The sequence below is a fragment of the Quercus robur genome, chromosome 2, assembly GCF_932294415.1.
Source record: "Quercus robur chromosome 2, dhQueRobu3.1, whole genome shotgun sequence".
NCBI lineage: Eukaryota > Viridiplantae > Streptophyta > Magnoliopsida > Fagales > Fagaceae > Quercus > Quercus robur.
This window is the reverse complement of record NC_065535.1, coordinates 82145311-82158512: the sequence shown is the minus strand read 5'-3', so window position 1 is coordinate 82158512 and position 13202 is coordinate 82145311. Positions and strand designations below refer to the sequence as shown.

General features: G+C 34.4%; 2 protein-coding genes across 2 annotated transcripts; both read right to left on the bottom strand.

Annotated features, from left to right (window-relative positions):
• Window positions 1-1956: 1956 nt before the first annotated feature.
• LOC126715338 (G-type lectin S-receptor-like serine/threonine-protein kinase At1g67520) lies at window positions 1957-5920 on the bottom strand. Its single transcript, XM_050415903.1, has 7 exons — window positions 4489-5920; window positions 4004-4120; window positions 3690-3913; window positions 3082-3289; window positions 2766-3003; window positions 2473-2623; window positions 1957-2339 (listed from the first exon to the last, which is right to left on the bottom strand). The coding sequence occupies exons 1-7, from the start codon at window positions 5678-5680 to the stop codon at window positions 2046-2048; spliced, it is 2424 nt and encodes an 807-aa protein (XP_050271860.1). The 5' UTR covers window positions 5681-5920; the 3' UTR covers window positions 1957-2045.
• A 2743-nt stretch (window positions 5921-8663) lies between these two features.
• LOC126704263 (G-type lectin S-receptor-like serine/threonine-protein kinase CES101) lies at window positions 8664-13079 on the bottom strand. The gene is made up of 8 exons (XM_050403277.1): window positions 12965-13079; window positions 11058-12203; window positions 10654-10767; window positions 10366-10577; window positions 9839-10040; window positions 9516-9753; window positions 9248-9398; window positions 8664-9156 (listed from the first exon to the last, which is right to left on the bottom strand). Exons 1-8 carry the CDS (start codon window positions 13077-13079, stop codon window positions 8863-8865), a joined length of 2472 nt encoding a protein of 823 aa, XP_050259234.1. The 3' UTR covers window positions 8664-8862.
• Window positions 13080-13202: the final 123 nt, after the last annotated feature.

Sequence of the window (13202 nt, the reverse complement as noted above, 5' to 3'; positions counted from 1 at the left end):
TCCATAATCAAGTCAATTTATAAGGATAAAATTGATTTGATCTTGAAAGTTGAAGAATAAAATTGACATAGTTAATAATTGATAGACCTTAATTTTGATAGCTAAAAGAAGGAATCTAAACAATTAAATGTATAGGGACGAAAACTAAAACTTTGACAAATATAGAGGTACCAAATTAATAGCTTGACAATCACAATACCACTCTAATTAAAACTCAATCATAAAAAGTTTAAAGAAATTTAACAGGAGTTTCATCGTTTATTCTATAATCAATTGTAATATTTTGTTTTTAATAAAAAGTTGGTCATATGCTATGTGCATTTGTCATATAACTTAAAATAATTATATTCTTTTTTATTATCTATTTTATTATTTATTTTAATTATATTGCTGAAATATTTTCTTTAACCATATATAATTCTTAATCATCCATATGGAATTAGCCACGTAAAAGCACATGTAATTGTTAATAAAAGCTAGATTCAATCAATGTGCTCAATGCTTTCAAAAAAAAAAAAATCAATGTGCTCAATGTACGTACTACGTAGGACTTTGCACATACTCACACAAAACACACTCTGTAAATAATGAATAATCAATCAATCAATTTGGCAATTACAATAAATAATACTGTTAAAATATGTTAGTTGAAACTAATTATAGCTTGCTATCTTTTTATTATTATTAATATTATTATTAAAAGAATCAAATACTATATCCTCTTCTATAAATTATCTAATATAATTTTTTATTTATTAATATTTTTTTTTGGAGAAACAGCTTGGCATTGCATTAATCAAATTGCTGGTATCAGTATCCAGAGGAACATTTTCTATTCAAATTAAAGCAAAAAAAAAAATCTTACTCTCCTAGTTAAGGCATATATTACAGTATTATCTTGCTTGTTGAGAGAAGGAAAAACTCTAACCAAAGTTTACAAAAGATAGCGTGTCTTTACCAAATGACCAAAAGCAAAATGAAATATATCACCACAACGTAAAGCATTGATGACGATTTCGGTGAAAAACATGTCACATGGGCAACTAAATGATGATTTATTAATACTTAATAGTTAAATATGTATCACTATTTTTTTAATCAAAATCTCTTAGCATGGATTAATGACTAATTATAAAATTATAATGGGATATTTTACATGTCCTTTTGTTTTTTACCCCCATATTATCCCATTCAGGCTTCAAGCCAGCCTTTAATTCAACCTTGGTAGATATTGGGCGATTGTCAAAAGGTAGCCCAGCTGAAGTTCCGCTGCTCATTGTTGCAAACTCTGTTTCATTGTCTTTTTTGGTCAATCATAAGCCCATTGGACCTAAACCTACCCAATAATAAAAAAGGTTGATTTGGGTTTTTGCTCTTTGTTTTTGGGTGTGTTTTCCCTTTACTTTTCCTTTGGGTACTGTTAGCTAGCCCCCTCCACATTGCTAACCCAGTAACATGGTTCTGTGTATCTGTTGAGTAGATATAGAAGCTAAGAAGATAATCTTAACCATCTAACATATTTCATTCTAATGGAAATCCATCTCATACTTGAAACATTTATGGCTAATATTAATGCTGTAGTTGATGTTCAGATGGAATACCTGTTGAGTAAATTATGAACATAATTGGACTTATAGCATTGCACTGACCCAAAGCCTAGTAAAATTCAGCCAATGCTCTCATATCTTAGGCTCAATCTCAGATTACCTCTTTCATTTAAAATATTCTTTTGTGGGATAATAATTAATAATCAAGGAAGAGCAACTTCACAGAATATCTGTTACCATATACACATTAGTCATGAGAAAAGGTTATGTAGCCCCGTTATTGTCATACAAAGTATAATCTGAAAGAAATGAAAGTGTGAATTAAAGAAAGTTTTGGAAAAAATATTATTGTTCTAGTGTAAACAGACTCTACCAAAGTTCAATCAACCAATTTTGAGAATCCAATTCATAATTCATACTCAGACTCAAACAATTTCATTTCAGAGACCCTTGATCTCAAAGAATTAACAATTCAGGAAAGTTATTACTTGTTAACTATCATCGAGCTTCTATGCCTGAAAATGTAGCATCATTCAAAGTATATTGTGGACTAGGTAAATTTGAATAACTTGTATGAGTGGAAAATGCTGGTTCTTTGGGAGCAGGCAAATTTGTAATATCATTGCTTAGCATAGAAATCATATCTGACACGGTAGGTCTATCTTCTGGATGCGCTTGCACACACAAGAGACCAATCTGAATGCATAGCATAAATTGGCTTATCGAACATGAGTTAGATAATGTTGGATCCATCAACTCCGAGCCTTTTCCTTCTTTCCACAAATCCCAAGCCTTCAAACATTTCAAGTTGTTAGAAAGAGGAGAAAGGTGGGTTAATTTAACTTAATACTAATAAAAAAGGGTATATAAAAGAATTAAACCATAAACTGAGTGTTCAGAATGTAGTTTATATGTAGTTACTTACATATCCTAGTAGGTTCAAAGACCTATCTGAATGGCGAAAGGTTACATTTTTCCTGCCACTAATGATCTCCAGTATAATGACTCCAAAACTAAACACATCAGATTTTGTAGAGAAATGACCATGCACAACATACTCAGGAGACATATAACCACTGTTTCAAAAAGTGACACAAGTTATTAGTGATAAAAATGAAATGTATGCACATGTGCAAGTAAGTAGCTATGCCTAGGCATGAATAAGAATATTTTAATTAATGCACTTCGCTCATGCTTAAAGAACAAGCAAGCACTTACTATGTCCCGACAACCCTATTTGTTTTTGCCCGAACTTCATCCTCTCCAAAAATCCTTGCTATGCCAAAGTCTGATATTTTGGGATTCATATGAGGATCCAACAATATATTGCTGGTCTTTAAATCACGATGAATGATCCTAAATCTTGAGTACTTGTGAAGATAAAGAAGCCCTTGAGCTATCCCTTCAATAATAAAAACACGATTCTTCCAATCCAATAATATTTTCTTTGAAGGATCTGGTTCAAATTTTAAATTTAATCTCACACTCAAACAAAAATGCACAAAGATGGAAATAAAACAAGGCCATCACATACCAAAAAGGAAGGAATCCAAGCTGTTGTTGGCCATGTACTCATAGATCAAAATCTTTTCTTCTTTTTCAATGCAACAACCCAAAAGTCTAACAAGATTCCTGTGTTGGAGCTTTGAGATCAACTGAACCTCATTTTTGAACTCCTCCAATCCTTGTCCTGACCTTTTAGAAAGTCTTTTCACAGCAATTTCATGCCCTAGCAACACACCCTGCAGAACCTCAATTTGCTGCAAGTTATTTTCTTTATAATAAAAAAAATGGTAAATTTTTTATTTGTACTCTACATATGAGATATAGCAATGTAAACTACAGCACTTAGTGACTAGAATGAGTTTCATGTCCAAGTATCTAATTAGTAATTGCATAGGTCCTGCCATAGACTACTCATTCACACTGATGCTTACAAACTTTTTTTGGTAGTTGCCAGTGCTTATGAAACTTTAGCCTTATGCTTTTATACAAAATTTTGCTAAAAGTAAACAAGCTATGTATTAAGTCTTTATTAAAGACTTCATTTACAAAATGAAAGTTTCTTTTGTCATTTACATTCTTCACTGAGAAATCAAAGAAAAGAAATCACTTCTTGGAAGTCATTCTATATGGAATTACCTTGTAAACAGGCCCAAAACCACCCTCACCAAGCTTGTTTTCATCAGAGAAGTTATTTGTAGCTGTTGCCATGCAAGAAAAACTGAGTAGTGGCAGTTCATGATCCTTCTTTCGATTATATCTGTCTTCAGGTTTATCTTCGTCAAATTCTGCTACATTAGAGCCAATTTGAAACAGGAACCGTTCCAGACTTCTTCTCATGCTGTCTTCGTTCCCCTTCCCTCCTGCTTTGTGAGGGAGAAAAGTGAAAAGTTAATTTTGCTTGAAGTACAATAATATAAATATATGGCAACTTTAAAGCATGAGTAGGGTACCTCTACAACCTTGCTTTCTCCATTGTATGTAACAAATTAAGGCAACTATAATAGGTACTAGTAAAGAAACAACTGGAATTATGACTAGCAACCTCAGCCTCCTGCTGTTCTGTTCACCTGAAAATAATTTCAGGAGCCTCATTTTTCTGCACATTGACATTTAGATTCTACAAAACGCTGAGCATTTTCAGCATTAATTTGGTTGGTATAAAATTCTAGCGTTAAGACTGTCGATGAATGAGATGTTAAATCAAACATGTCACCAAAATTGAAAATCCTGCACCAATTAATGATACCTTTAAATCAAATCCATGTTGTAACATGTTATCTAGATGTTATAGATTGTTGAGTAACAAGGCAAGCTGATAGGCCCAGTGAAATTAATCATGCACCAGGTAGCTTCCCTTTTTGCTCATAACAATCTATTACATTTTCATTTCCATCAAAATGCATGTTCAAAATATTTCATGTACAATAAGGCTTACCAGATTCTAAAGCAGTACCTGTCTCACCAGGTTTTGGTAAAATATCCCCACGAACATATATTATGGACTTCCCTACACCAATGATTCCCAAAAGAGCTCTTTTGTCGCCATAATAAAATTCACATCCTGTACCATCGTCACGAAAAGAAGCAAACGCAGTACAAGAACAATTTCCCCTGCACAATATCTCACAGTCACTAGGACCCAAATGAGCTGAATCACTTATAACTATTGAATTTGGCATGGACCCCTTGATTTCAGAGAATTTATCTCCATCTTGGCACAAGGACGGCCTCACTATGTAACAATCAGTGGCATCGCTTATTGTAGTATTTTCACAAATTGAACGATTCACCATTAAAATCTTTTGTCCCAACATTTTGTACTCCTGAATTTGCCCAGTTGAGGACATCACAAACCATGAAGAAGTATAATTCTCTCTAGTATTAAAAGTAATGTAAACCTCATCTGGTTTTGACACATAGCTAAAATTGTAGTCCTCTGATAAACTCTCAATCATAAATTTCAACTTCTGGCCATCCCAAAACGCAGTTTGCCGCGAAACCCCATTCCTATGCCAAACCTTTACTTGTGTTCTATTATTTGAATCAAGACCAAGAGCAAAAGAGCCTGTGGCGGGAACAGACAGACTTTGCCATGAGACAAGAAACTGTTTTCTCAAATGTTGTGTGCCTAAGTTGAACCATCCAAGTCTCATTCCGGGCAACAATGTGTCAGATGGATAATCAAAACTCTGCCAAACAGTGTTATCTCCATCTTCAAGACGAAGGTTACCAGAATCAAGAAGTGTTGAGCTTGTGTTTGTAGTTGTGGCAAGCATTCCGGAGTTGACAATTATGGGAATCTGCCTTCTGTCAACAATCACTAAATTTCCATCGTATCTTATAGAGAGGACTCCAGAAGAGTCTAAAATGGGATTTTCACGGTTTGCAACCCAGACAGGCTTCTTGTTTGGGTCGTTCTTGAACCAAATTCCCAAGTAGTGGTTGCTTGAGGAGGAGCTGCTGGAGCTGAAGAAGCCTAATTCAAAGACCCCATTTGAAGAAACTAAGGTCTTAGCCTCTCTGAGGTCCTCTCCTGGTTTAAGGGTGTCTTTTGCTTGAGATAGAGATAACAGAAAGCAACAGTGGAAAACTGATATGATTAACAAATAAGTTGCACTTTTGGCCATTGAACTTTGAAGGAAGGGTTCAAGGCTGAGAAACGCAGAGCTTTCTCTCTGTCTGTCTATATTTCTATATATATAAAATATATAGCAAGCTTAGACTAATGGAAAGTCAATGGAAGAGAGGGATATCATATCAGTGAAGGAGAATGTCAATATTGGCAGGAAGAGACTTGAGAGAGAGGCAGAGAAGGAATGGCATCGTTGGCGGCTATTCCTTTATCGTGTATGATATCCCTCTACTCTAGCTCCTCTCGCATTTTACTACTAGTAGTCTGTCACAATTTGGTTCAGAGAGAGATTCTATGGAATGGACTTTCATGGATGTCAGTTCTATTTTTAGGACAAAACAAGTTTCTTATTCTTTGATTCTTTACTTTGGAATCTGTAGTCATTGGTTACAGACACATGATATTAAAACTTTGAAAGTATAAGTCTGGCCTCCAAAACTCCATAGTCCAAAGAGTGTATTAATCCTCTTGGTCAAAATATATCTGGTTGTTAAATTAAATTAAATTATAATATTATTCAAAACCCAAATTCAACAAATTTGACATACGGAACATTCAATAGTGAGCTCTATTGTATTGGGTCCCTAACTTGTGCTAAAATTAATATTTATTAGTCAAAATAGAAATTATTGATTACTAATAAACTATCTCATTCAACTAAAAAAATCCATGAATTTGGTATTAAAAGATCCATGGTGAGACAAAAAAAAAGGTCAAATGGAACAACTTGCATCACTCATGTCATTCTTGTTCGTGACTCTGACTCAATCAAACACAATTTGAGGAGCCAATAGGGAAAAATTCTAGTGCCACACCCAATTACACAATTTCGCCTACAACTCGTCACATGACGAGTTGTGGTTGGTGGAAGGGTGTCCCCACATGGACCCACCATCACCCTTCCACCAACCACACAACTCACCAAATGGGCGAGTTGTGGGCAAAGTTGTGTAATTGAATGTGACACCAGAATTTCTCAGCCAATGGGAGATGCGGTTGGCAATTAAAAAAAAAAAAATGGAGCAATGTGTACAGTAGCATTTATTGATGGGTCCCTAAGAACATATTTGCCCACGTGGAAGACCCTTTCCCGTGGTTTTGTGAAAAGTTGTTAGTCGTTATGAAATTGATCTTTTTAGACCAAAAAAAAAAATTGCTAAGATCACAATTTTTGTCATAATTATCCCATATGGTTGATTTTGAGTAGTGGCTAAAAAATTGTAAATCCATATGAAAGTAATAATGGTCTATCATAATTTGTCACTCTATCATATAATATAGTTGTCAAAAAATATGGCTAAGTTTGTAGTTTTAGAATAACTCTTATTAGTATTAGGTTGTCTCATTGTACTTCAAAAAGTCAAATCCTATTTTTGGGTCAATCCCATGAAAGAGAATTATGAATAAGGCCTTTTTTTTCCCCAATTCATCCTATAGGCAAAGGGGCAAAAGCCCAACAAAGACCTATATTAAAGTAAGAAATAAAGCCCGAAAATAAGTACATTAAAGTTACAAGGCACTTTGACATCTACAAAGGTAAAGGTGTCGGTACATACTCACGTCAACTGTGAGTATAAACTACGCTATAAAGAATGGAGTCTTAAACTATGAATCAAGACTGCACTAAGGAACAAGGAAGCTTGACTAAGTAAAGAAATCAAGGAAGGAAGTTTCTTCTCTAATAGCCCCTTTGAATAGGAGAGGAGGGCAGAGGCATTATAATGTTCTTTATAATTAATTTGTTATTAAAGTACCACCAAATTGAAATGGATAGAATCTATTTTAGGTTTAAATTTGTCATGTTTAACCTAAACCATGAAACTGATTTATTTAAAATGGAGAGAATCATTTTCCAATCCATTAGTTATGCATGACTAGCTGATAAATGAGAGCTATGTTTTAAAGCCTAGATTGGCCAGTCGAACTAGGAACCGGAGGCCCAATCCAAAAAAAAAAAAAAAAAAAAAAAATATAAAATCGAGAAAATCGAGAACCGGAGGCAAATTTGGTTTTTCTTCCAGTCCGGTTTTTAAAACCATGGTTGAGAGTTAACAGCCTAAATTAAACAAATTTTAACTTTTTGTCTCAATTAAAAAAAAAAAAAGTAATATAAAAAAAAAAAAAAAAAAATCTATTGTCACATGTTTAGTATAAAAGGCTACAAAAAAAATTATTTATTTTGATAAGCACTACCAAAAATTACACTAACAATATCAACTAAAAATTCTGACTGCTGGCAGAAATTTCAGTCTTTGGTTATTCTCAGTGATAGAGACTAACTATAAATGACCTCCAAAATCATAGTCAACAGTCAATTGCAGAAAATTTAAGGCACTAGAAAGAAGACTAGAACTACAAGTGGACCACTACAGGCGAAGACATCCATCTTGTGATGGCCCTTCAGAGAAAAAAAAAAAAAAAAATTCTTAATCTATTAAAGGTGTTGCTGCTGCATATTATTTTTGTATGAATTACATGTTCAATAATAATCCATTAAAAAATTGTTCAATAATTTCGAGAATTGTTCAGTTGGGGTTGGTGCATGTTGCTCTTAATTTCATGTGGTTGATTTGATTGGCCAAGGTTGACTGCAGTCATATAATCCTTGCGCTGTTAAATTTCTTAACAGAACATGTCATTTTTGTACTGAAAAGTCTGAAATAGAAAATATACCTTTATCTGATGTTTGGCATTATAGGCTGGTGAAATAATTCACCTGAATTATGTCCTTGTGGTCTAAGGCAATGAACTCCTTTTAAAGTTTGTAAAGTCTAAATGCTATTAATCTAAAATCTAGCGCATTAACAAGCTTTCATTCTTGGATTTGATATAGGGTCCAATCAGGATTATAATTATTTTGCTAGAATTTCCATATAAGAAATAATAAAATCTTAACCATAAGGAATTTTCACAAGTGAATCTTCATTGAGGTTTACTAAAAAGATGGATTGTCTGAAAATATGGACAATGTTCTGCAGTGATGTAGAAAGAGTTGATATTGATATAATAAAGAATTCTATAAAATACATGGGAAATCTTCATGATAACAAAAGGAACAATATAATTCCACAAATATCTGTACAAGTTATTGATTTTTATTTTTTGTTTTTTTTGCTTTCCTTATCTTTTTCTACTTCTTCACTTATGGTTGGGTTGTGCTACAGAATAGAAGAGCAATTATCTAGCCTCCATTGATGAAAATGTTACAAAATTTTGAGAAGCTTTTTGCATTCCTGTTGGTAAATCAACATTTAGAAGGGTAGAGAAGGCAGGTTGTTTTGGAGTAGGCAAAGTCACTCCACTGCTGAGCATCAAAACAATATCTGACATGGTTGGCCTATCTTCTGCCTTTTCCTGAACACATAAGAGGCCCACCTGAGTGCATAGCATAAGCTCATTCAATGGACATGAATCAGTCAATGTTGGATCCATCAACTCTACGCATCGCCCATCTTTCCATAGATCCCAAGCCTTAAAAGGTTCCATATGTAACTTCAAAATCAGTACTCAGAAGGCATGCGATAAAAAATATTCAGGAACAAAGTCTAATGTGATCACTTACATATCCTAGCAAGTTCAAAGAGCTATCTGATTGACAGAAAGTTGTGCTTTTCCTGCCACTCACAATCTCTAACAGAATGACTCCAAAGCTGAATACATCAGATTTTGTAGAGAAAAGGCCATGCACTGCATACTCAGGAGACATATAACCACTGCTTACAAAGCACGGTAAATTAGTTAGCTGTCTGCTGAGGATATATATGAATGCAAGCATGATGTTATCTAATTGTGTTCCCTTATTTCATGTTTATAAAATTGACAGGACTTACTATGTTCCAACAACCCTTTTTGTTTTTGCTCGATCATCATTCTCAAAAAAAATTCTTGCCATGCCAAAATCTGATATTTTGGGATTCATATAAGCATCCAACAATATATTGCTAGTTTTCAAATCTCGGTGAATGATTCTTAAGCTTGAGTACCTGTGAAGGTAGAGAAGCCCTCGAGTGATCTCTTCAATGATGTCAACATGCTTTTTCCAATCTAGTGACATTTGTCTTGTTGGATCTGCACTACTTGTATATTCAACCATCTGAATGCATTAACAAACTAAAGAAAATAAACAGATATGGTTCTAGATGAGTTTACAAACCAAAAATGAAATAATCCAAGCTTTTGTTGGCCATGTATTCATATATTAATATCTTTTCTTCTCGTTCAAGGCAACAACCCAAAACCTTAACAAGATTCCTGTGTTGGAGCTTAGAAATCAATTTCACCTCATTTTTGAATTCCTCTAATCCTTGTCCAGAACTTTTAGATAGTCTTTTGACTGCAATTTCATGTCCTCGTAACTCACCCCTGAAACAGAAGTTAGATGCTAGTTATTTCTTATAAAACTGACAATTTTATCAGATAGATGAGTAGCCTATAAAGCTAGGCCTATTTATTCAGCTTGTTGGTTTCATGATATAGATGTTACTAACCATTTTATTCTCAGGAAATGCTACTAAAATCATAACCCACTGGAAAAAAAGGCATTCATTTATATGAGATATAGTAGTCATTAAGAAAATGTAAATGAGATCATCCGGTATATCAGCTGCATTTATAATTTTATCTTCTTTTGTGTGATCAAAGCAATCTTATTATTTGTTTGGCATAAAAATCAACTCATACCTTATAAACAGGCCCAAAACCACCTTCTCCTAGCTTATTGGCAGCTGAGAAATTGTCAGTGGCAGCTGCCATACAAGAAAAGCTGAGGAGAGGCAATTCATGATCCTTCTTCCTGCCGAGTTCAATATAATTTGTAGCATTTTCATTATTAGTTAACTGCAATAGTAGCAACTCCACACTGTCTCTTACGCGGCATTGTCTCCCATTTGCGCCTGTTAATATGAACAAGTAATTACACGCAACATCATGTGGCAAAATAAACTGCATTGGCCAATGTAGAGAAAGTACCTAAATAGTCACACTTTCTCCATCGTAAATAACACAGAAATAGCATCAAAATGATCAATATCAAGGAGACAACTGGAGCTATGACCAACACCAGCTTCCTCTTCCTTTGAAGATCTGAGAAACAAAAAGAATCCCTATCTACTTATGGATTGACAATAAAAATTTGCCTGCATCTTATAAACTAAGATCAGTCAACACTCATTATGAATAATACATAGTTCTGAGAAAGGCTGAAAAATAAATGATAGGCAATTTGGAACCAATTAGAGAGGACAAGAGCCATGAACAGTAGAAAATTATTCTAAATTTAATGAGATAAAAGTCAATTAACCACACTAGATTTATTAATTGATTACAATTAGCCTCTAATAATCTCAATTTTAGACTAATTATAGAAAGCTTACCAGATTCAGGAGCATCATCTCGCACATAAACAGTGTTGTTTCCTCTCTCTATCATGTTTAGAAGATCACTTTTATCTCCGTAATAAAGTTCACAACCGGCTCCATCATCATGGAGAGAAGCATAAGCTGTACATGAACAATTGCTGCTGCAAATTAGCTCACAATCACTCAGACCCGTATGAATGGTCCAATTCATCACCATTGAATTTGGCATCAACCCTCTTATCTCTGAGAAATTACCTCCCTCCTCACACTTTGATGGCTTCATTACCAAACAGTCAGTTGATTTGTTCACCTGTGTGTCATCACATAGTGAATGATTCACAACTGAAATGTCCTGCCCATCCATCCTGAACTCATTAATATACCCATTTGAAGCTAAAACAAACCATGAAAGGTAACTTCCCTTATTATTGAAAGTAAGATAAACCTCCTTGCTATTTGAGAAAAAGCTGAAATTGTAACCATCCAATGGATTCTGGAAAAAGAATCTGAATGTATGACCATCCCAGAAACCAATCTGCTGATAAGAATCATCTCTGCGCCATACATTGAATGTGGACAATGTAATTAAATCCAGGCCTAGAGAAAAAGGACCATTACCTGGGACAGATGGGCTTAACCATGAAACTAGAAATGTTTTCATAACATGATCTGTGCCTATGTCAAACCACCCCAATTTCATTCCTGGTAGAAATGTGTCAGTTGGATACCGAAAACTCTGCCATATAATCTTTTCTCCTTCTATAAGAATCAGATTTCCAGAATCAAGAATCTTTGCACTTGTGTTGCTACTTGTTGCAAGTTGTCCATAATTCACAATTCTGGGAATTGGCCCTCTACCACTGATCACTAAGTTGCCATCATACCTTATGCTGAGAACCCCCGGGGAACCCAAGAGGGGAGCATCTGTATTTGAAACCCAAATAGCTTTCTTGTTCTTGTCATTCGTGAACCAAATTCCAAGATATTCATTGCTGGACTCACTAGAGCCAAAGAAACCTAACTCAAACACCCCACTAGCAGAAACTAAGGTTTCAGTGCCATACAAGTTCTCCCCAGGCCTAAGAGTGTCTAGTGCATGAGATAAGCAGACAAAGAAACAGAAGTAAGATACCAAGAAAAACAAAAAATGCTTTGGATATTCTCATCTTAGAAGTATAAAAGATAGGCAGCAAATGTAAGATGGGGACCAAAATGTTCACAGCCTAAGTTACCATTCACGAGCTTTCTTGGAGCACTGGTTTAAGAAATGGAAGTCAAATAAAAACTCAGTAACATGTACAAATGCTGCGCTTAAATCATTAAAATATTATGGAAGCAACCTGAATTGCAGTGCTAATTCTAGAGATGCAAAATTTCTCTCAACATTTTATACAACTTATTAAAGTGATTAGTTGTAAATACTAACTAAAGTAACATTGACTTCTTATAGGATTATCATTAACACCATTTTTATCAAGCACCAAGTCACCAAGCACAGTAAGTAAGATCGGTAATCGTGAAATTTTTTGGGACACTTGATTTATTGTTATCGTTAGAATACAATATGCTATACCATCAATAGTTTTTTTTTTTTTTTTTTTTTTTTGGGAGAAACATCAATAGACTCAACTATGGTACCATAAGTAGAGTAGACTATGGTTTGGTAGAAACCCATAGTTTTAAGCTTACCATACTAAGCCTAACGTAATCTTATATATACTTTACATTGCATTCATTGTAACACATAGTTTAGTATAGTAAAGATGTAGCCACTAAGATTTTCTTCTGCAAAACAGCACATGTACTCCAACCCCTACTGAAGACTCGATCTGCACTTCTTAGTAGGAAGAGTTCTTTTAGGCTAACTCTCAAATGACACCATAAGTTGCTTCCCTTGATGTAGTCTAATTGTGCTCTTGTACCAAAGCTCTTTTTGCGTTTTTCACATGCATCAAGAGCTTCATAGGATCCTTCCTTTTCAAGGGTGATCTTTTTCAGACATTTCTTGGTGGGTGTCGATTCATTTGATGGGGGCATTAAAGACTTTCATTCCAAACTCAAGTTTTTTGATACGCCTTTGCCTCAAGTTTGAGAGGAATGTTAAAGTACAAAAGTTAAACAAATAGCTTTTGAACCAACTTGAGCTTGCTCGACAAGAAA

Excerpts from the sequence above, each read along its gene's own strand:
- LOC126715338 (XM_050415903.1), bottom strand. The coding sequence starts at position 5,680 with ATGGCCAAAAGTGCAACTTATTTGTTAATCATATCAGTTTTCCACTGT. Across the intron at positions 4,121-4,488 it reads AGGTACTGCTTTAGAATCTG|GTGAACAGAACAGCAGGAGG; the intron begins GTAAGCCTTATT and ends AATTATTTTCAG. Across the intron at positions 3,004-3,081 it reads CTTGGATTCCTTCCTTTTTG|ATCCTTCAAAGAAAATATTA; the intron begins GTATGTGATGGC and ends AATTTGAACCAG.
- LOC126704263 (XM_050403277.1), bottom strand. The coding sequence starts at position 13,079 with ATGCCCCCATCAAATGAATCGACACCCACCAAGAAATGTCTGAAAAAG. Across the intron at positions 10,041-10,365 it reads GTTTTGGGCCTGTTTATAAG|TTACGAGGACATGAAATTGC; the intron begins GTATGAGTTGAT and ends TTCAGGGGTGAG. Across the intron at positions 9,157-9,247 it reads CTTTGAACTTGCTAGGATAT|GCTTGGGATCTATGGAAAGA; the intron begins GTAAGTGATCAC and ends GAACCTTTTAAG.